This window comes from Gorilla gorilla, chromosome 11 (assembly GCF_029281585.2).
Source record: "Gorilla gorilla gorilla isolate KB3781 chromosome 11, NHGRI_mGorGor1-v2.1_pri, whole genome shotgun sequence".
Classification (NCBI taxonomy): domain Eukaryota; kingdom Metazoa; phylum Chordata; class Mammalia; order Primates; family Hominidae; genus Gorilla; species Gorilla gorilla.
The window spans coordinates 26,216,934-26,237,709 of NC_073235.2; the positions used below are offsets into that span (position 1 = coordinate 26,216,934).

Genomic DNA, 20,776 nt, shown 5'->3' on the forward strand with positions numbered 1-20,776 from the left:
CTTATTCTATATCCTTTGAATGGCCTCTAAGTACGGGTATTCGAATTGTAGATACTGTATGGTATATCTCTTTACACTTTCCTTTTGATCTGTAGGAATATATGTACAGGTGAATATTTGACTTATTCATAATCAAGATGAATTAATATGTTTTTCTCCGTTTTCATGAGTTGGAAAATAAATCTGAAAATTTAATTTTCTACATGTGCTGTGTAATATAAGCTCTCCAATACAAAATCATAGGTGGATGCATAAAAAGATAAATTGACTTGCCTGGGGCCACAGAGTAGTTCAGGAACAAAGATTAGAACTAAAATAAGTGTCACTGCCACCATTTTTGAGCATTTACCGTAGATCAGGCACCATGCTAAGTGACTACATAATCTCTTTTAAACCCATCAGTCACTGTGATGTAGATATTATCTCCATTTTAAAATTGAGCACACTGAAGATCTCAGAAATGAAATTATTTGCCCAGTCTAACACAGCTGGGACCTGGGGACTGAGATTCCAGAGCACAGCTGTATACTTGTAAAACTATGTCCTTAAAGACCTGGGGTAGATACTGGGGGTACCAAGAATGTGGCATTGTCCCTGTCTCTTCTGTGGTGTGAGGTGTGACTTTAGGCCAGCTATCTAATATCTCTGAGCCTCAGTTTCCTCATTTGTAAATGAGCATAATGACACCTACAGCATAGGATTTTTTGGGGGGAAAAATACCTATCCCCTAGTTTATTTCTGCTCAAAACCGTTGTACGTTCAATGCTAGTTTCCTACATCCAATTTTTCCTTCTCAGCCAAATGATGTGGCCCTTACCATGAGTCCAAAAACGCCACCTTAAACAAAAGGGGAAAATATCCAATGGCTTATCCTATTTTTCTAAACTTTATCCAAAGTTGATTAGTCAATATTTTATTTGCATGGTTAACAAAAACAAAGCCAGAGTCACTAACTACCGAGATCTTTAAGAACAAAATGAAAAGCAACAAAGCAGTAACTATAAAGCACCTCGAGTTAAAAGTGGTTAAAAAAAAATCTAAAGTTGATTAAAACCTGTTGGCAGGTGGCTGAAACAAGTCCTTGGAGTGATTTTTGAGTGGAATTTGTGATGGCTGTTTCAAGTTAGTTGCTGAGATAGCCGATCTCTTTATGGGAATGAGAGGTGAGGTTTAATGTCACATTAGCACACATTGAGCTGGTGGGCTGCTCTTAGCCACCAAAAGCAGCATCTTTGTAAACTATCCATTTCTACAAGCACACGTGGGGAAGATGTAAAATTCACTTGTTTTTGGAAGCCAGCCATGGGTTTTGTAATTAACATTCCTTCCCTTCACACACACTTAGGCGATGAAAGGCCTGCTGTTTTCCCCCTCTCTGCCCCTACCCTGCTGCAACTGGCCAAATCACTTCTGAAAAGAGGGGTCATGGAAAAGAGTCCCTAGATTACCTACATTTTGTCCTCTCTTTTTCTTAAATTTATGTTTTGCAGGACAAATGATACTGGCTTTCTTTCCTTCAAAGACCACTTGCCTGTCACTCAGATAGTTATCACTGATACCGACAGATCAAACTCAGAAGCCGCTTGGAGAATTGGTCCCTTGCGTTGCTATGGTGACCGTGAGTACAAAATCGAAAGAAGCTTTTTCTCTGCATTACATGAGCACAAGATGTTTTTACTCCCTTATCCCTTTTCCCTGCAGTGTGCCCTAGTCTTGAAAATTATCCACATGTCCAGTGCTTTCCCATACCCCATTGAAAACGATAAACCATGTTGAAGGATTTTCTCATTTGCAGGACGCTTCTGGAACGCCGTCTCATTTTATACAGAAGCCTCTTACCTCCACTTTCCTACCTTCCATGCGGAATTCAGTGCCGATATTTCCTTCTTTTTTAAAACCACAGCATTATCCGGAGTTTTCCTAGAAAATCTTGGCATTAAAGACTTCATTCGACTCGAAATAAGCTGTAAGTGCCCTCAATTATGAATTTAATGTAACTGATCAACAAACAAGTTTTAGTCTTGTTTTTGCCACCAGTCACTAGTGGGCATTTGTACCAGCAAATTAATCTCACTGGACATCTGTAAAATTAGCAGTGATAATGTCTAGTTCCTTCTGAGGCTTTATGATTTATTATGAGCTGTCAGTATTTAATCAGTCATTCTCTCATCAAAACATGGACATTCCGAAAATTCCCATAGACACCTATTACAGTTTCCAAAGGTATTTCTTACCTGTGACTTTAATCTTCCACACTACAGGACTTTATTCATGACACTTCCCATGCAAAGCTGAAAAGAGGATTATTATGCATTCTATTCATATTTAGGGTCTACTTTTTTGCTTTGCCTTTGTTCCAAAAGTAATTTCCTGACTTATTTCCCACACTAGGAGCGTGTGACTATCCAATCGGAATTCCCATGGTTTCTCTGCCACTTCCCCATGGACAGTGGCGTATCTAATAAACTTGATGCCAGGATGTGGATCACCTTTTAGCACTGCATATCCTACATATAAACTATATTCAGTAATAATCATGATATGCGAAGAAAAATAATGGGAATACAGATGGTGACATTTCCTATAATTAAACATTTTGTATATAATCATACTAATGAAACAATATTCCAATACCAACAAAATACAATTTAAAAAAATTACATCAAGTGGTATTTTTAATAAAAAGGGAAAAAGCATACCTATATATTGCTCTGTTGCGATCATAGTAACATTAAAATTTATGTTTCTGAGTCTCTACTTCTCGAAATGTGAGTGACTTCATAAAATTTAAGTTTTTTCATATGTTCATGTTCAAAAGAGAGTGTAACTCATGTCCATTTATCTTATATTGAGAAAATAGTACTTTCTATTAATTTTAGTTTGTTTCATATCAAGCAAGAGCTATACAAATAGATAAGGTTTTAAACTTCCTAATATATTTGTTAAAAATTCATAAAAATTTCATTTTATACTAAATTTTGTAAATTCTAGTACTGTCAATGTTTTTACTTCAGGATTGATTCTAGAAACTTCTACATGTCTCTGCAAGCAAAAAAATTCTACTACAATAATTTCAACAGAAAATTCATGATAAATTTCTATTTTATTAGGTAAAAAGTTATCATATTCCTAAGAATTTGAAGTTGCTTGGGTTCTAGTAGGATGCAAATTTTGTCTCAGACCTCTGTGGTTCCATACATTCATGTATTCAACATTAGATTTGAGTCAAACAAAGCTAGCACAGTAATTATACAGATGAAAAATGAGAACTTGAGTTCTTATTCTTAAAAATAAACAATTAGATTTGAGTCTGTATTTTTAGAAGACAATGGTAATCTAGAGTTCTCTGTATTAACTTTCCCTCAGAATATAATATTTATTAAGTGGAAAGAGATAAAACATACTAATTTGAAGTTTATACATACATTGTTAAAAATTAACAGTAGCGTCATACAAACAAAATATATTTGTTTATTTTTAAGAGTAAGAACTTAAGTCAAGGCGCAGTGGCTCACACCTGTAATCCTAGCACTTTGGGAGGCCTAAGCAGGAGGATTGCTTGAGGTCAGGAGTTCGAGACCAGCATGCCCAACATGGTGAAACCCCGTCTCCACTAAAAATACAAAAATTATCCACGTGTGGTGGCAGGTGCCTGTAATCCCAGCTGCTCAGGAGGCTGAGGCAGGAGAATCGCTTGAACCCCACTGGCAGAGGTTGCAGTAAGCCAACATTGCACTACTGCACCCCAGCCTGGGTAACAAGAGTGAAACTTTGTCTCAGAAAAAAAAAAAATAGGTTAAAAAAAATAAAAATAAACAGTAGCTTCAGCATCTATTGAAACAGACCAACAAACGATTTGTTTGGTGAAGGGATGTTTTATCACTAACATTGCTTAGAATTACTTGTGTAGGTAATAATTTTTAAAAAGATGTATTTTTAGTGACATTTGCTATTTTTTTGGTTCTCTGCATGCAGCACACTTTTTATTGCTTATAGACGGGGTAGTCTGTACCCACCACCTTGCCCTTGTTATTCCCATGACCATAAAGACTCAGACTTGTCATTAGGTGCCCTATGTATGTGTGTCTAAATGAATGTTTTTCTGTAGTTTGATTGAGGCAATTGACCATATCACTATAATGATGTGACTGCATGAAATACCCTTGAAAGCATAAGTCATGTCTTAGCAACAGAAATTGGAAACTTGAGAGCTCCAGAAAAGGAGACAAAAAAAAAAAAATGACTGGAGGAGATGACAGAGGTGTTTAAGTCTCCTGCAAATTACCAAGCAGCTAAGCGTTTCTTTTGCAGTTACCGCACAATACATACAAGGAAAAAGATCTTCTTAATTGGTAGTTTTAACCTCCTTTTGCTCCAACTATTGAGACTATTAATGGGAGGAAGCTCTTGTGGCTTTGGTGTGAAACAAGATCCCTCATACCTAACATGGCCAGTCTCTAAAAATGTTGAGTTGAATGCCAACAATTTCATAATATGGATATAATAACTTCAATGTAAATTTAATAAAAATCAGGCCCCATGGCCTTTTGATTCATTAAAACAGCAGCAAACGTATATTATTACAAGGTAATGACTGATGATTTAGTGTTAATTACGTATCAATGTCCAGTTTGTTTGCACTTTGTGGTACTGTATTTTAGAATTACATTTGACAAAAATCAAAACCCACTGAAGTAATTGCTTGGCATATAATATATCACCAGATTGGAGAACATACACTCTCCAAGACAAGATTTTATATAAAAACATTGAAAAGATCAATATCTTATACTCTCAAATATTTGTTATTATTAATATTTAAAAGGGGAAAAGACCAAAGTGGGATGGAAACATCTTGTATTCTTTATTTACAGCTACACTCATATTACGCATTTTAGGCAGATGGAATTTTTACCCTAAAGGGTTCATGGCAAGAAACCTCTACAGACCAGGCACTTGGAAAGGAAATGGCCTTTTAACAGATGCAGTGACTCAGAATAGATTTCCCTCCCATCCGCAAGGAGTGTTCCTTTAAAACTATCTGAGCAGCAGTTTCCAAGGTTGATATATCCAAATTATTGGACAGGGAACAGTAGATTCCCATGAAATTTTCAGTCCATTTCCTTCCAGCCTGCTTTCAAAGATATTTGAATTTTGTAGCCCATACTCCATGAAAAAGAAGACACGCCACTATGTTCGCAAGTCTTAGTGAATGTGTTTTAGTGGGCCCGTGAAAACAATAACTATTTTGATACCTATCTCACAATGGCTGTACAGGTAGAAATTGATATTTTAGAGTAGATGAGGAGATCAGAGGGAAATGGCTTTTGAGAGTCAGTCTGGCATAGTGGAAAGAAGCTAGACTAGAACCCAATGTGGATTCGAACTTTTGTTCTTCCAAGTGGGTTTGTGAGCTGCCTTGAGCAAGTTCTTCTCCCTTCCTATGCTTATTTATGCAACATGGGGTTGGTGACATCCATATGCCACCCAGATGCCTTTGGCTGCAAATAACAGAAAATGCAATCTGAACTGGCAACCACAAGAATGGGAATTCACTGGTACTGGAGCATGTGACTAAGCCCAGAGGAGGTAGGACTGGCTTCGTTTATGGTTGTTTTCAGTAGTTTAACAAAGTTGTCAGTCATCTGATGGTTTTCTCTCTGTGAATGTCGAATGTCTACTTCGGTCTAAGGCTGGCTCTCCATCATGGTGGAGCTGCATCCCAGCTGGTGAAGAATCCCTGCTTTCCAGCCTTACAAGCAATCCTCCTGAGAGGCCACTCACTTGGTCCCCAAGAACTAATGTGTGTGACTGGGAAAGTATAGATTGCAGATTGATTTATACCAGGGCCTACCCCCACACCAGAGAGTGGGCTAGCTTCCCCTGAAGCCCATGGGAATGGGAAAGAGGGAAGAGTTTCCCAAAGCAAACTCAGTATTATTAGAAAGAAGGTAATCGTCAGGGAGACAATCAATGCGGATTCTTCTAAGGCAGTAGTCAGAATTGAAATGTGTAATTTATTTTTAAAAATACCTTGGAAGGAAACAAAACCAGAAATTTGCTGAGCTGCTCAGGGGAAAAACTATACATATATATATGTGTGTGTGTGTGTGTGTGTGTGTGTGTGTGTGTGTGTGTGTGTGTGTGTATGTGTATGTATATGTATGTTTATGTATATATTTACTGCATAAATATGAGAGAAAAGAGAGAAAGATTTAACTTTATGATTTCAGAAGTATCATACTGAGAATATTACAAAATATGATGTTAACTTGGACACACTATAGTTAGAACCTCAGAAAATAGTACAAATGAATACTACTAATAATTACACTTTTGTTGAATTGTTGCGCAATTATTCTGATTAGACACTATACAATTCTTCACATTCCTGATTTCATTTTCTTTCCAAGCACTCCCATCGATGACGATCACTGTGTTGTACTGTGATTACCACCACACAGTGCACAGGCAGGCAGGATGAGCCTAGAGAGGGGAAGTGGCAAGCCCTGATCACACGGCTGGGAAGGTTAGAATCGAGGACCCACCCAGCTCTGTTTGACTGCTTGCAGCAACCCCAACTCTGCTTTGCACCAGCCCACAGGATTGACAATGTTAGAACTTAAGAGAACATACAATTATTTACCTCCAGGTTTTGAGGCACAGGACATAAAGGAAGCCCCTGCAATTTTGTGCAATACCACAGGTACTATTTTTCTAGAGATAGAAAATGTGGCTGCCATCAGATCCTTGAAGAGATTATGTCCCTGAAAAGTTTTAACAGTATTTTATTTAGTTCCTATTTCTCATTTTACACATGGACACGTGGAAGGCCAGAGAGATTAACTCACTATGTTAAGGCCTTATGAATTATTTATTCCATAAATTGACCCTGAAATCTCTCTCATGCCAACCTGGGGTGGGGATTGAGGACTCAGAAATGGAGTGTGGTTCCGTCTTCATGGAGCTCAGGACTGAGTGCTGGGAGAAGTGCAGAGTGTGTCCTAAGGATATTCTCTAATGGGCTTGGTGGTCAGTCCTGGAAGAACATCATGCAGGAGTCTTCTTAGCAGCTTCTTCTCATCTCCTAGGAGCACTTGGTAGAAACTCTGTTACAGCCCTAAACATGCCCTTTCTTTTCTTTATCAGTCTTCTCAAAAGTAAATCATGAACTCATCTTGTTTCATTTGTCTCAGAATTCTCAGTGCCTAGCACAGGGTCTGGCTTGAAAAAAATGCCCTGAAAGGCTGAGACTCCTTAGTTTTGCCTTGAACCATAAAGAAGTAGCTGGTGAGAGAAGGCATTCGTCAGAAGGTTTGGGGAAGTTGAACTTAGAGGGTAAGTTCATGATAGAGCTAATGCTGTCATTGGTCTTCTCCCTTCCTATTCAGGGCCAGTGGGCTATGTCCACCTCTTCAGCAAGTGAGAGCCAGCTTGAGTTTGCCTTAAGGGCCCTGTTATACTGGGCCACAGTGGCATGTATCATTCATTCTCTCACATTGTTTTCAGGCATCTTTATTATCTATTCTAGCTTTGACTAGCCAGGGCAACTGCACAGGTTTCCAGGTGTGGAGGTTTTATCGCAGGAATAATAATTTAAAAATTGAGCCCTGGGAAACACCATCTGGATTCACATCCAGACTCTGCCCCACCCACACTGGGTCAGCTTACTTAAGTACAGCTTACTACCTGTACCTTACTTCCCTCATCTGTAAAAGATTCCCTGTCTCATAAAGTTGTAGCAAGTCTTAGTGAGTCAATTAATGAAAAATGAGTAGTAAGGTATTTGGCTTACAGTAAGTACTCAATAAATATTGACTATTTTTATTGAATTTTACTGATTTTATTGAATTTTACTGATTCTAGGAGGTGCGGCTTAAACATAGTATGTCTTTAACGGTTGCTTTAATAAAGTTAAATAATAATAATTTTAAAGACTTTGCAAGGACCCTAATAACTTGGTATAAAACTGTAAAGGTATAAAGAAAATTGCAGAATGGCATTTAGTATGTGCAGTGTAATGATGTTTCAATGAATAAAATGAGAACTTCCTGTATACAAGGCACAGTGCTAGGTGCTGGGTATACGATAAATCAGATATTCTTCTAGAGTTGCAGACTTGGGGGAGACAATAAACAGATTATTATACAGCAGAGGGCTGCAGTTTGGAGCAGAGGTAAGCACAGATGGGAAACCTATTATGGAGGTTGTGGTCAGGGGGCAAGGCTAGTCACAGCCAGCGAAGCAGCAAGCCCTCCCCAAACATGTGTTGTCTCAGTGGAATTTATTATCCACAAGACTAGCCTTGCAGGAAAGCTTTTAGCAAAATCTTTAACATTCCTCACCCAAATTATCACCAATCTTATTCTGTATTTTATAGAAAAATGTAAATGTGGGGTCCAGTCATCTCTCAGTTAAGTGTTTTTAAATTTGGGGATGTGCAGGGCTGCCAGGTGGCACTGGTGATCTGAATAAGAAACAGAGAAAGACTCAAGGGGCCACCTTCACTCTTATTTAGTCTAACTGCTCGTCACTCAATCTGTTCCCTTCAATTCTGTTTCCTTTAAGGCATGAATTTGTCACCTGAAGCCAATTTGCCTAGGTTGAAAAATCACAGATCACAGTAATAATAACAACAGCCATCACCTGTTGAACATGCAGTATGTGCCAGGCACAGTTCTAATAACTTTATCAGGATTCATGTCTAAATAATCTGATGATTTAAGTATTGTTTTTATTCCCATTTTACAGACAAGAAAATTAAGGCATGGTGACATTGAAAACTCGCCTTAGATCACAGTAGCTGCAGAGTCTAAGCTCTTAAATCCCATTCTTACTGCTTCCACCTTACTACCTTTCCTTTAGGCCAGGGCTCGGTAGAAAGCAAAAGAATTCGAGCTCTCAGATACTCAAAATTCTGTGTAATGCGGACTTTGATGGAGGCTGCTTTCAGTTAAGGTTTAAAGGCTGGGAAGAAAGTGCTCTGAGGTGGAGTTTGTCTTTTGGCATTTCTGATAATTTAAATCTGGCAGTTGATGACTTCATCAAATAAATACCCATTTCCTATTTTAGGGGGTAGAGGAGAGGGAGCAATTGTGAAGGTGCCTAGAAAAAAAGGAATGCCTAGCATATGAAAGTTCCAGTCCTCTCCTCATCCTTAATTTGTAAATTACAATTAGCCTCTCCATTTCCTTTAAATTTAGAACATTCTTATGTGATAATGGAAAACACAAGACAATATACTCAACACAGCAAAATCGTGAAGAACCCTGCCTTTGGAGTCAGATTCTGCTAACCACTTAGGACACTTGCAGCAAATTATTTATATTTCTGTGCACTTTAGTTTTCTCACTCATAAAATGCTAATAATGGTACATTTCTCATAGGGTGGTTTTGTGTATTAAAATGAGATAATCCATGGTCAGTGCTTAGCATGGTGCCTGGCATAGAGTTCGTTGTTCCCACTGTGCTACCCCTTCCAGTTCTCTCTCTTAATGGTTATCCACCACTGCCACTATCATCACCACCACCATCACCATCACCTTCATCACCACCATCACCACCACCGTTACCACCATCACCATTAACCACCACCAGCACTGCCACCATCACCATCACTGTCACCATTACCACCACCATCGCCATCACCACCACTGCCACCACCACTATCAACACCACCACTGCCAGCGCCATCACTACCATCACCATTACCACCATCAGCACTGCCACTATCACTATCACCATTACACCCATCACCACCACCACTATCACCACAACCATTATCACCACCATTGCCACGACCACCACCATCATCATCACCACCACCACCATCACCATCATCATCACCTCCATCACCACCACCCCATCAGCACCACCATCACCATTAACATTATGCCCACCACCACCATCAATACCACCACTACTACAGCACTACCACCACCACCATCACCGCTGCCATCACCATTGTCATTTCACCATCATCAGTATGCTTACTTCTGACTGGGTGCCATCTGGCTTCCATTATACAAAGATTGTTATAGAGAGGCAGAAAGAATAATGGAAGGAGTCCCATGTGACGACAGGAGGCTTGGGTTTGATTGCAGGTACTGCCACCTGCAGCAGTGTCTCCTTGGACAAGGCGATACAACTTTCTGAGCTTTTTTCATTATGGAAATAGCACAAATGCTTATATAACATGCATTAGTAAAACAAAGAGGAAGCACTGGACTTCCCAGGGCCTAAGTCTCCTCCCCGCAGGAGTGGAGCTGCCTTGCTAACCTCATGTCTGCAGATATCCTGGAGGACACAGCTGAAGCCACAATAGATCCAGAAAATCCAGGGCCTCGGCATTCATGCAGGTATATCAGATGAGCATGAATGGTCCAGGTGCCTATCCTGTTTCCTGAATTTGCAAAAGTAGCAGGAAAAAAACAACTTGGAAAAAGTATACACATTTAATTTGGTAGCTGTTACTATTAATGGTGATTTCAATGCTGCAGGGATTTCAAAAGAAGTCTTCTCTATATTGATATTGACTTACAATCGTTTCTCCCACTCAAGCCTGTGCCTTGAATGTGCTAACAACTCCCTCTATCCTTCCTGTTTTCCTTTCCGGTTTCAGCTCCTTCAGAGATCACCTTTGCCATCGATGTCGGGAATGGTCCTGTGGAGCTTGTAGTCCAGTCTCCTTCTCTTCTGAATGACAACCAATGGCACTATGTCCGGGCTGAGAGGAACCTCAAGGAGACCTCCCTGCAGGTGGACAACCTTCCAAGGAGCACCAGGGAGACGTCGGAGGAGGGCCATTTTCGACTGCAGCTGAACAGCCAGTTGTTTGTAGGTAGGGGACATCTTAAGGCTCCTTTTGTGCTAAACCCTACAAGATCACTGTGTGACCATGCCCAAGAAAAAATTCTCTTTTATCTGAGATCTGGGATATGATCAAAATGTCATAAATCATTTCTAATGGTAAATTTCATTCTATACATTCTTTTATTCTGGCTTCATTAGCTACATCGAGTTAAGATAAGGCTAACCTTTAGCAAATTTTGAGGTTGTCCAGATTGTGTACATTTTCTTTTTGTAATATTGTCTTCAGATGTCCAGGGACCCCTTTTGTTCTACATCATTGTAATATAAATCTACTCCAAGGGACAGGACATGTCAACTCTTTACAACTTAGTGGGTGTAGACTGTAAGTCATGGGCTGCCCCTTCCAAGTGCTACCCCAGTCCTGATAATTACAGATATCCATGCAATGATATAGTTGAACCATTTTAAAGGGATTTTCGTCAACAGTAACATGGTTGAGAGAGGAATGATCCCTTTCTAAATCAGGGGGCTCTTTGATAGTACCTGAAATCATAGCACTGGGGATCAACCTGCCACAGGCTGTTCATCTGAACTGGCAACTGCTGCTGGTGAGGGCCTGGAAAGATCCAGGCATCCTTCTTTAGTGATTCCTCACTTCTTTCATTCCACTCATAGTCACTGAGCATCTACAACTGGTCAGGTATCTTGTTAGATAGTGGGTATTGAAAGATGAATTGAGCACTACCACTGCTTTTCAAGGAGTTTATAATCCTCTGGTGTGTGTGTGTGTGTGTGTGTTTCACAGAGAAGACAGCGTGGGGTTTTGGAAGTCTCTCTTCAGTGCCTGAGCCTTAACTACATTTATGTTGGCATTTTGTTTCCCTTGACATAATTCTTACATTTTGTTAAACATAAGGGAGTGCGTGTGTGTGTGTGTGTGTGAGAGAGACAGAGAGAGATATGAGAGAGAGAGACTAATACAGGGTGAGCCTTATAGCTGTAGTTAAAAAAAATTAACATAGGTTGAGGAGGGCTTGCAAAGCTTTAAAGTACAAAATCGAGCTCTTAAAGTTAAGAAATATTGTCAATACTACCAAAACGAAGAGTGTGCTTTTATATAAAACTTGGAGTTCAGATGTTTAGAACAGTGATGTAAATAAGTAACAGAATTTGTCAGTCTACCCAGATTTAACTGTTTCCTTTTTTGTTTATTTATTTTTTTTGCCAACTCCCACACTACATAGCTTTACTGCTAGTGATGAAATGCCACCAGCATTCAGTGGAAGTTTCCTTACTTGCTTCCTTTAAATTTAGGTTTGTGCAACTTTTAACTCTGAGGAAAGCAGTCACTAAAATCACACCAGCTGAAATAAAATAATAGAGTGTGAGGATATCATATTCTCTCTTCTCAACAGGAACCATATTTCTTTCTTTGTCTGTTATGTTCCCCAGATCCAGCAGAAGCTAAGATATAAATTATCAAAACAGTTTTGTGATTGCAAGTCATTTGTTTAATTAATAACTCATATATGTGATATGATTCACTATTAAAATATTTTAGAAATTTATATTGCTGTTTTAATTCTATTTAAACATCACATTTTGATGGGTGACTTCTGAGGAAGGTTGCTAGTCGTCAAAATCTAATATATTTTTTGGTGGAATCAAGTCAAGTGTTTCACAATTTTCGTAAATTATATTCCATGCCAAAGTTTAATTTATCTTCAGGCAGTATTTATGAATCTTTCTGGCTGAAAGGTATATATAAAGACGGAATAATTTTTTACCCTTTCATGCAAAATTTATGTAGCTACGAAATTATCATACAGGCTGGATATGTGATAAAGTTTGCGCAAGTCAAAAGGGAAAGGCGGCAGCTGTGTTTCACGGCAGATTTCTATCTGCAGACGTTTCGGTTAAATTGATCACAAATGCAATGAGCTGTAAGAGCATGTCGATGGGTCTGGAGGAGATATCTTGCTGGAGCTGGAGCCCAGGTCAGCTGTGGCAAGAGCACCTGCTTCTGCTATGTTTCTCTCCAATAAGTCCCATCTCAGATGTTACTCTGCTTTATTGAATTTGTCTTAATGTACTTGAAGAAGAATAAAATGCTGCTGGAGGTCACTTTAATGGTCTTTCAGTTTGAATTTTCCTATTTAGAGTTCAGCGATATGCCCACTTAGAAATGTCAGGTAGCCAACAAAGCTGAAGTCTCAACATTTCCATCTTGCACAATTCAGTTGTTCAATAAATATATAGATAAATAAATAAGCATTTTGGTGCTTAGTTATAGTCACCAAAATGAACAATTGCATTCTGTATTATTCAGAAATTGAGAGGCCCTGGATATTTATATTTGCTAGGCAGGAAAAGATATCATTGGCGTGTGCTTCTTTACTGGAATAGATTGAGTGTAGCATTACTTAAATATTAATTTGGATATGTCTGTCTAGATATCTTTGGCCGCTGAAGGATCTTTCAATCAAAATGGAGCATCCTTCAGCATTGTAATCACTGACACAGCTGCCGTGGTCATGAGTGTTTCCTGAGTACCAGAAAGAGGCTGCGTTTTTACGATAGGATGTTCCTCTCAGCACTGCCCCTGTCATTGGAATGTGACAGGTTGAAGTGCTGATACATGAGTCAATGCATGCTGGATTTCCAGAATCAATATTTTAACTTCAGGCTGTTATATCACCATGATGGTTAGGGACATTTGCAACCATGTCATTTCACCAGTCACATTTCTTTAACAGAGCAGGAGACTCTTCACAACATGCAGCTTCTGAAATGTAAGCTGCAAGCGTGTGGCATTCTCACCTTTGGAATGCTCAATAGTACCGCCCCTTCTGCTTTGTTATTCCCCGCTAATGTGTCCATCAATGTGAGGATGAGGCAAGAAAAATCCAAGATCCAATGGAGAGATCTGAGTATGCATTCCTGGTCAGATGCCAACAAGCCATAGGCCCTGGGTAGAAAACTAACTAGCATGAGTGTACTATTGTCTTTATCTGCAGAATGAAAATGAAGAGACTGTAACTGATCTTCTAAGGCTTGAAGATCTGCTATCTGCATGTACAAATTAGGAACAACTGTCACACCTACCGTCATGCCCATGTGTACGTAACAGTAAAGAAAATGTCTCATTCCCTCCAAACTTAACGCAAGATCTTTCAAAATATGCGGCAATTATAGAGTGGAAATCTTGTGAAGATGGGGCCTGTGAGTCTCATTTTATGACTCTATTTCCTTCTACTTTTTATTTTTCCTATGGGCTTATTTTTTTTTCTCGGCCCAACTGCTCTATTTGTGTCAAAATAAACTGAAGCTACTCCAAACTTACAATCCCCTGGGGAAAATACTACACTGACTTGATAAGTCATAACATTTGGAGAGATCCCCCAAAATTGCTGCTCTTGCTTCCAGGCTGGGAGGGAATTATTATTCCTATTTCAGGTGAAGCGTGTCAAACTCAGTGAGGTCAAGGGTGAAGCCAGGCAGGCTTGGCGTGCACATGTTAATTTTGTGCTCTGGCACTTCCTAAACTCTTGATTTGTGGCATAATGCAACACAGAGGTAACTGGCCCCAGTCTCCTCTTGGAATAGTAACTTATGTTTTATGCTTGTGAGTGTCTCATGAAGATAGCCGTCCTGAAACACGCCTGTAGTGCTTTCCATTAGGCATGATGTCATGTGTCTCACAGTATAGGAAGAGATCTATATTCTCTTCACATTGAGAAATAATTGGAAAATTAGCTGTTAGCATATTTTTACATAAAGCTGTTGTGCATGGAGGATAATAATTATCATGACATCAACGGTGAAACAAAAAGTGAAGAAATAATTGTTTTTTTAACATTATATAAATCTCTGATTATGTCTACTATTCCCCATAAAAGTGTATTTTTTTCAAAGTTAAATAATATATTAAGTATACTTCAATTTTTTTAGGAAACATTAATGTATGACTTTCAATGTCCCCTTACCAATTACATAAGGGAAATTGTTCTGGTTGGTTGAAGAGATGGTAAGAGACCTCTGAGCGCTAGCAGGCAGGTCCTGGGACTGCCTCAGTAGCCACATAAGAAACACTAGAAGAGCACCCAGTGGTCACTCAAAAATGCTTCTTTAGTGGAAAAAAAAGAAAAAAAAAGATGAAGAACACCTGGGTTTGTCCCTAGCACCAGTGCTCCACAAAATCAGGTTCTTGTAGCTTGAAAATGTTTGAAAAAACATTGGTTCTGTTTTTATATTCAGGAAAAGTGAGTGATTAAATCATCCTTTCAGCAAAATTTTGTCTCTTCTTGAAGATGTTGAGAATTGGATACATTTAACCCATCCCAACACCCATTTTAGTGTTTTCTACCTGCTATTATATATTTTTTGAAACAGAGTCTCTCTCCGTCGCCCAGGCTGGAGTGCAGTGGTACGATCTCAGGATCTCAGCTCACTGAAACCCCTGCTTCCCGGGTACGAGCAATTCTCTTTCCTCAGCCTCCTGAGTAGCTGGGGTTACAGGTTCATGCTGGCACATCTGGCTAATTTTTGTATTTTTAATAGAGATGGGGTTTCACCTTGTTGCCCAGGGTGGTCTCCAATTCCTGGGCTCAAGCAATCTGCCCACCTTGGCTGCCCAGATCGCTCCCTACTATTTCACACACTTTTGAAACATTTGTCTACAACTTCTTCTGCTTTAATTGAGCTCATATTGTGATCTTTTGGTCTCTGTTGGATTGACAATGGACAATTGAAGCAGAATGGAGGGGTGTGTGTGTGTGTGTGTGTGTGTGTGTGTGTGTGTGTGTGTGTCATGATTCATACTGTCTCTTTTAAAGGAGAATGAAGCATGGTATCATCTTCTCATGCAGCTCAGAAAGAAAGGACCCGGTCTTCAGACCTCACAAAAACTCAAAGTTAGAAGCAGTAATTTGATTCTCTTGGCACTTCCACTTGTCAACATTTATAACTCAGTAAGGAAAGAAATCATTAGAAGAGCATCATTTATGTGAAACTGGCATTCTAATTGTAAAAAGAAACTTAAGGCAGATCTTTCTGGACAATAAAACAGTTCTCCCTGGACATTCAAGGACCCAATCTGAGGGGCAACTGCAGGAAAGAAATCAGGCTGCCCTGGAGCTAATGTGACTGCCACATGCTGAGTAGCCACAAGGGAAGCTCCCATTTGGAAAAGAGCAAACCAGAGAGATGGCTGAGGCTGCAACACTGCCTAGAGCTTAGTGAGCTGGTTTCCATTTCTCTGAGTCTTCCGAGAGGAAGCAGATGACTCAGACGAGGTGAGAAAGCCCTTGGGTAGAGTAGGGGATGGGAAGTGTGTCGAAAACCTCCAGTAAGTCCTACTGGCCAAGTTATACTCTTCTCATTTTGTTATCAAGTTCTTTTTGAACACATGCACAAGTGGTGTCTCAGCCAAAGCTTCGTCTACCTTTTCCATGCACAATGTGTCATCATCTCCTTTAAGGGTGGCCTTGCTTCAGTTTCAGCAGCGCTGGCATCATTAGCTTCATCAATACCCAGACCGAGTTTGATCATCCTGTCAATCCTGTTAGCACATGTCTGGGGATCTTCCACACTCAAGCCAGAAAACAGGAACACAGTTTCATAAACCAAGAAGCAACTTAATGGAAGAAACTCTCCAAAAGGGGCTTGTTTTCCAAAGAGAAGTATAGTTCAGAGGAGGGAAATTATAAGTCTACCTAGGCGTGTTGTAAAGCCATTCAAAAATAGCTCAGAGAGAGGATTCTGAATGGTAATGTAGTGTCCGACTCACATTCTGCTTAAAAGGATTGTAACAAATAGAGACAAGTTAAAAAGAAAAAAAAAAGAGTTTCTTCTGAACCTGGAAGAAAGGGATGTGGATTCAAAGCTGCTTCAGTAGGGAAGGTGATTTTGTAGAAGAGGAGGTAAGAAGTGCCACGCTCCAATTCGGCTTCCAGTGTTATCATCCCTGTTTCAAGGTAAATAAGGATCTGCTCTCAGGCTCATCTTCCGTGTGTAGAGGGGCTTAGGGATCTGTGGTAGGACCTTGTAATCTGCTGTCCAGGTCTCCCTTCAAAGAAGGATTTGCTCTGTGGCTGGGAGTGCTGTTAGTGGACAGTCTTCATCTGTCTGCACCTTCAGAAGCTGCCTCAGCAGCAGAGAAAGACTTGACCAAGGTCATGTCCTTTCCAGGGGGATTCACATCCAGTGACTGAGCCAGAGTGCAAAGGCACAACTGTTGGGCCCAAGAAGGAACATCTCTGGTTATTCGTTCTGGCTTCAGCACTCCCGGTGGGACTGTGCTGGGCTGATGTTGGGCCTTTACCATAGTTCACTTTTCTGCCCATTCATACTTACTTTTTCTTCTGTCCAACCATAAGTGTGGTTTCCAAGGTTTCCCCTAAAAATATCCTGTACCCTTAACTCCATCACAGAACTTGCTTCCTGGTGAACCCAACCTGAGACAGAATCAGATATATTTTTCGTGCAACTTACACACATGTGTGCATACTCACACACACATACACACACACACATGCTTCTTTTAAATCAAATTAATTTTCTTAAGTGAAATTTATTTTTCGTTTCTCCTGAGAATTAGCTATAAAACAATGCCTCTTCCCCTCCTACTTTCTTTTTCCAAAGCACTGTTTCATACTAATAGGTTATTAAGACCAAGTTTGCATGGTTTTGCTTCATTACCCTTTGAAGGTCCTGGTACTCAAAATAAAATGGGCCTGCCCCTACCCTGATCTACCTGACAGACTCCTCTTCATTGATAATGCAGACTTTGATGAGTCAGATGAACTATCTCCTCTCAGGGGAGTCTATCCTGGTACACCCCCGTATCTCTGTGAGCACACACAATACGCCTGATTATACTGACCTGATTGTTTCATCTCCCCTTTCTAGGAGTTTCTTTGTGGGAAGACGTAGTGTCTAATTTATCTTCACATCTCTGGGACCAGTAAAGGTTTTCTAATATATTTAGTGTTCAATAAAAATCTAATGGATTAATGAAAGTGAATGAAGGCAGAGCTCCCCGTGCCGTCCATTCCACTAGTGGCTTTATGGTATTAGGCAAGACACTTACTCTCTCTGAGCCTCAGTTATTCCATCTGCCCACTGGGCTTAGTAATAATCAATACCTTGCAAATCAGTTTCAAACATTGAATGCAGCAATGGATGTCCCTGTTCCACATGGGATTTTCTTTTAAGGGTTCTTAAATAAGAATGGCAAGCAAAAGACTGTTTCAAATGGGAAATGATTTGTGCCTTCACCCCATTGGAATAATGAGACACTCCTTTTGGAAACTGAGGGGTTTTGACATTTAAAGGACACACTCAATTGGTGTAATGGCCCCAGGGGGAAAGATCCCTCCCTACGCTGGATTTTACTTCTTCTCACAAATCAACAGAAATGTCCCCACACACTAGTGTACTTGGACTGTGAGTGCCTCAAAAGCTGAATGCAGGTCCTTATAAAGGGGAAAGTTTCTTGCCATTTTCTTGGCCATCGACTTTAAAGATAAAGGGATTTCAAAACCACATTTTCAAATTACTATATGGTTCACATATGCCTGCTTCAGAATTGTTATTGGTAAATTACATTCTCACTGCTATTATTTTCCCCCGATCTGTTCAATAAGACAGCCTTTTTTGGGGTTGTTTGTCCAAATCAGAGAGTTGTGTCCAATCTGGTAGTGAGAGGATGTGCCCAGACCAGAAATGGGACCTTTACTTGTGATTTAAGCATACCAGAAATAAACTGAAAGCTGACCACACATTTGCAATGCCTTCTGGGCAGTCAGGATTTGGCCTCAGCCACTGACCTTCTCTTGGTCTGGACTGAGAACAAAGTGCATCAAAAAGCCAGACTATATGATTGTTTTAAATTGAAATGACCTTCTTTAGCAGAATTTATTCTTCATTCTCCCAGGGATCAACCTCCTCTTTTCCTACTATCTCACCGAAGAGTTTTTAAAAGCCTGTGAGTGCTTCGGTGGAGTTTGGAGCATTTTGCAGGATGGGGAGTGAGGGACAGTGGTCTGATTCTGCACTGCCACTTGCTTTTCTTTGTCCTTCATCCTTTTTTCCCCACTCACATTCTTTTCCTTCCATAATTCACTGAGCAAATATTTTCCAAGTGCATGCTCAGTCAGCCCTGGGCTGGGCAATGGGGTCATGGAGATAAATAAGATCCATTCACTCTTTGGGAGGTACAGGCTCAGGGAAGAGGTGAGTTGGATTTTCTAGTAAGTCCTTCATGCTGTGGTATGTGTTATGTACTCAAGGCGGTATGAGCAGGGAAAACTGGATGCAGCTCCCAATTCCATGCGGAGGCAGGCCCCAGGCTCTATTTCTCTTACGTTGTGTGTTTATTTCCTGCCTCTCTCTTTCTTATATTGGTGAAATAAGATTAATTTGCAGTTAGTACAGTGTCTAAGGAAATTTGCCCTTGGAAGGCAGCCTGAGACTTGTGTGCCTACTCAGTGTATAGGAAGCAGATCTCTTATATTTCTAAGCCAGTTGCTCACTTATTCAGGTATCTGGGAGGACACCTGGAGCCCAAACACCTCAGGGCCTAAGACTGACCATCATTCCAGACCTTGCTGTCTATTTGGGGTACTCAGCGTGGACACTGCATTCCCCGCTGCCATCTACAGTGCACTGGAGCCCTGCTTTGGGCTCGGGTTTGTCTTAAAATAGTGAGATGGTGCTTGTATCAATGACAGAGTCAGGTGCCCTTTTGCTCCACATTCTCTGCCATTTTCCCACAAACTCTTATCCTCAAGGACCATTCCTTTTCTACCTTTTATCTCCCATCCTTTCACAAATAAATTAATTCATCAAAAACATGGGGGTGGGGGTTACTGTCAGATGAGGTTGTTGCCCTGAAGGGCAGATTCAGGCTGACAAGGTCTTACCCAATAATAAGAAATAGTCCTTGCCCAGAGGAGTGTGCTCCAAAAGCAGTAATGGAGGGCAGTGGAGCAGTTATGTATGTACATATGTGTGCATATGTAGATGAGGTTCATTTCTTTTTTATAATACCTCCACTCTCTTAGAGTTTCTGAAGCCTGCAGTTTTCCCCTTTCCGTCAGAGCATATTGTGTTATGCGTTTCCTCTGATTCCATCATTTTTTATCCTTTTGTTTATTTGCCCTCATTTTTTTCCTCTTTTATCTTCTGCAAAACCACCTTGCTTCCTTCCATTTATTCCTGAAGGCCAAGTAACCTCTGATGGTGCCTGCATGCCCAGCAGGAAAATATGGATGATAATGTGTCCTGCTTGCTTTGTGTTCACAAAAGACTAAAAGCCTCTAGATATTTCAGTATTTTATCCTTGTTATTATTGTCATTCTAACTTGTCCCCATCATTATGTATTGTGAAATTGATACCTTTTTCTGCACTAGAAGGTCATGTGGACCTTAAACAGTAGGAAAGATCTAGCTTGAACCCAGTATAGGGGAGGCTTCAGACCAACCACAAGCCATAGGTAGAAATGGAAAGTGTAAATCAGATTTCCAATAAGTATCCCAGGACTGGGAGAATTTTAGTTCAGTTGCTCACATTTTTTTTTTCATCTGTAGTTTGTAAAATAATCACTGGCATTTAGCATATTGACCAAAGAACTTTTAAAAAAAAAGCACCATTCTGAGAATGCAAACAATTAAAATTTAATTTATTGCTGGTGGGAGTATAAATTGAAACAGTTAAGAAGACTGTTTTGCATTATCTACTGAAGTCAAACATATGCATACCCTATGACCAACAGTTCTACTCCTAGGTATACATCAACAGAAATATGAACCATAATAAATACAGAATATTACTTATGGCAGCACTATTCAAAATAGCCAAAACCTATACTATGCCCACTGAGAGTAGAAAGAAAGATGATTTATGAAATGTTTCTCACACCAGAATGCTGTACAGCTTCCTTTATTAATATGGACAAATGTC

The 20,776-nt window shown here is 39.9% G+C and overlaps 1 protein-coding gene across 1 annotated transcript in view; it reads left to right on the top strand.

The window, feature by feature from the left end:
* Positions 1-20,776, top strand: part of CNTNAP5 (contactin associated protein family member 5) — an 870,373-nt gene that overhangs the window by 709,381 nt on the left and 140,216 nt on the right. The window contains exons 15-17 of the mRNA XM_031008908.2: positions 1,491-1,618; positions 1,796-1,966; positions 10,622-10,840. Coding sequence (XP_030864768.2) covers positions 1,491-1,618; positions 1,796-1,966; positions 10,622-10,840 — 518 coding nt within the window. The remainder of the gene's footprint in view (positions 1-1,490; positions 1,619-1,795; positions 1,967-10,621; positions 10,841-20,776) is intronic.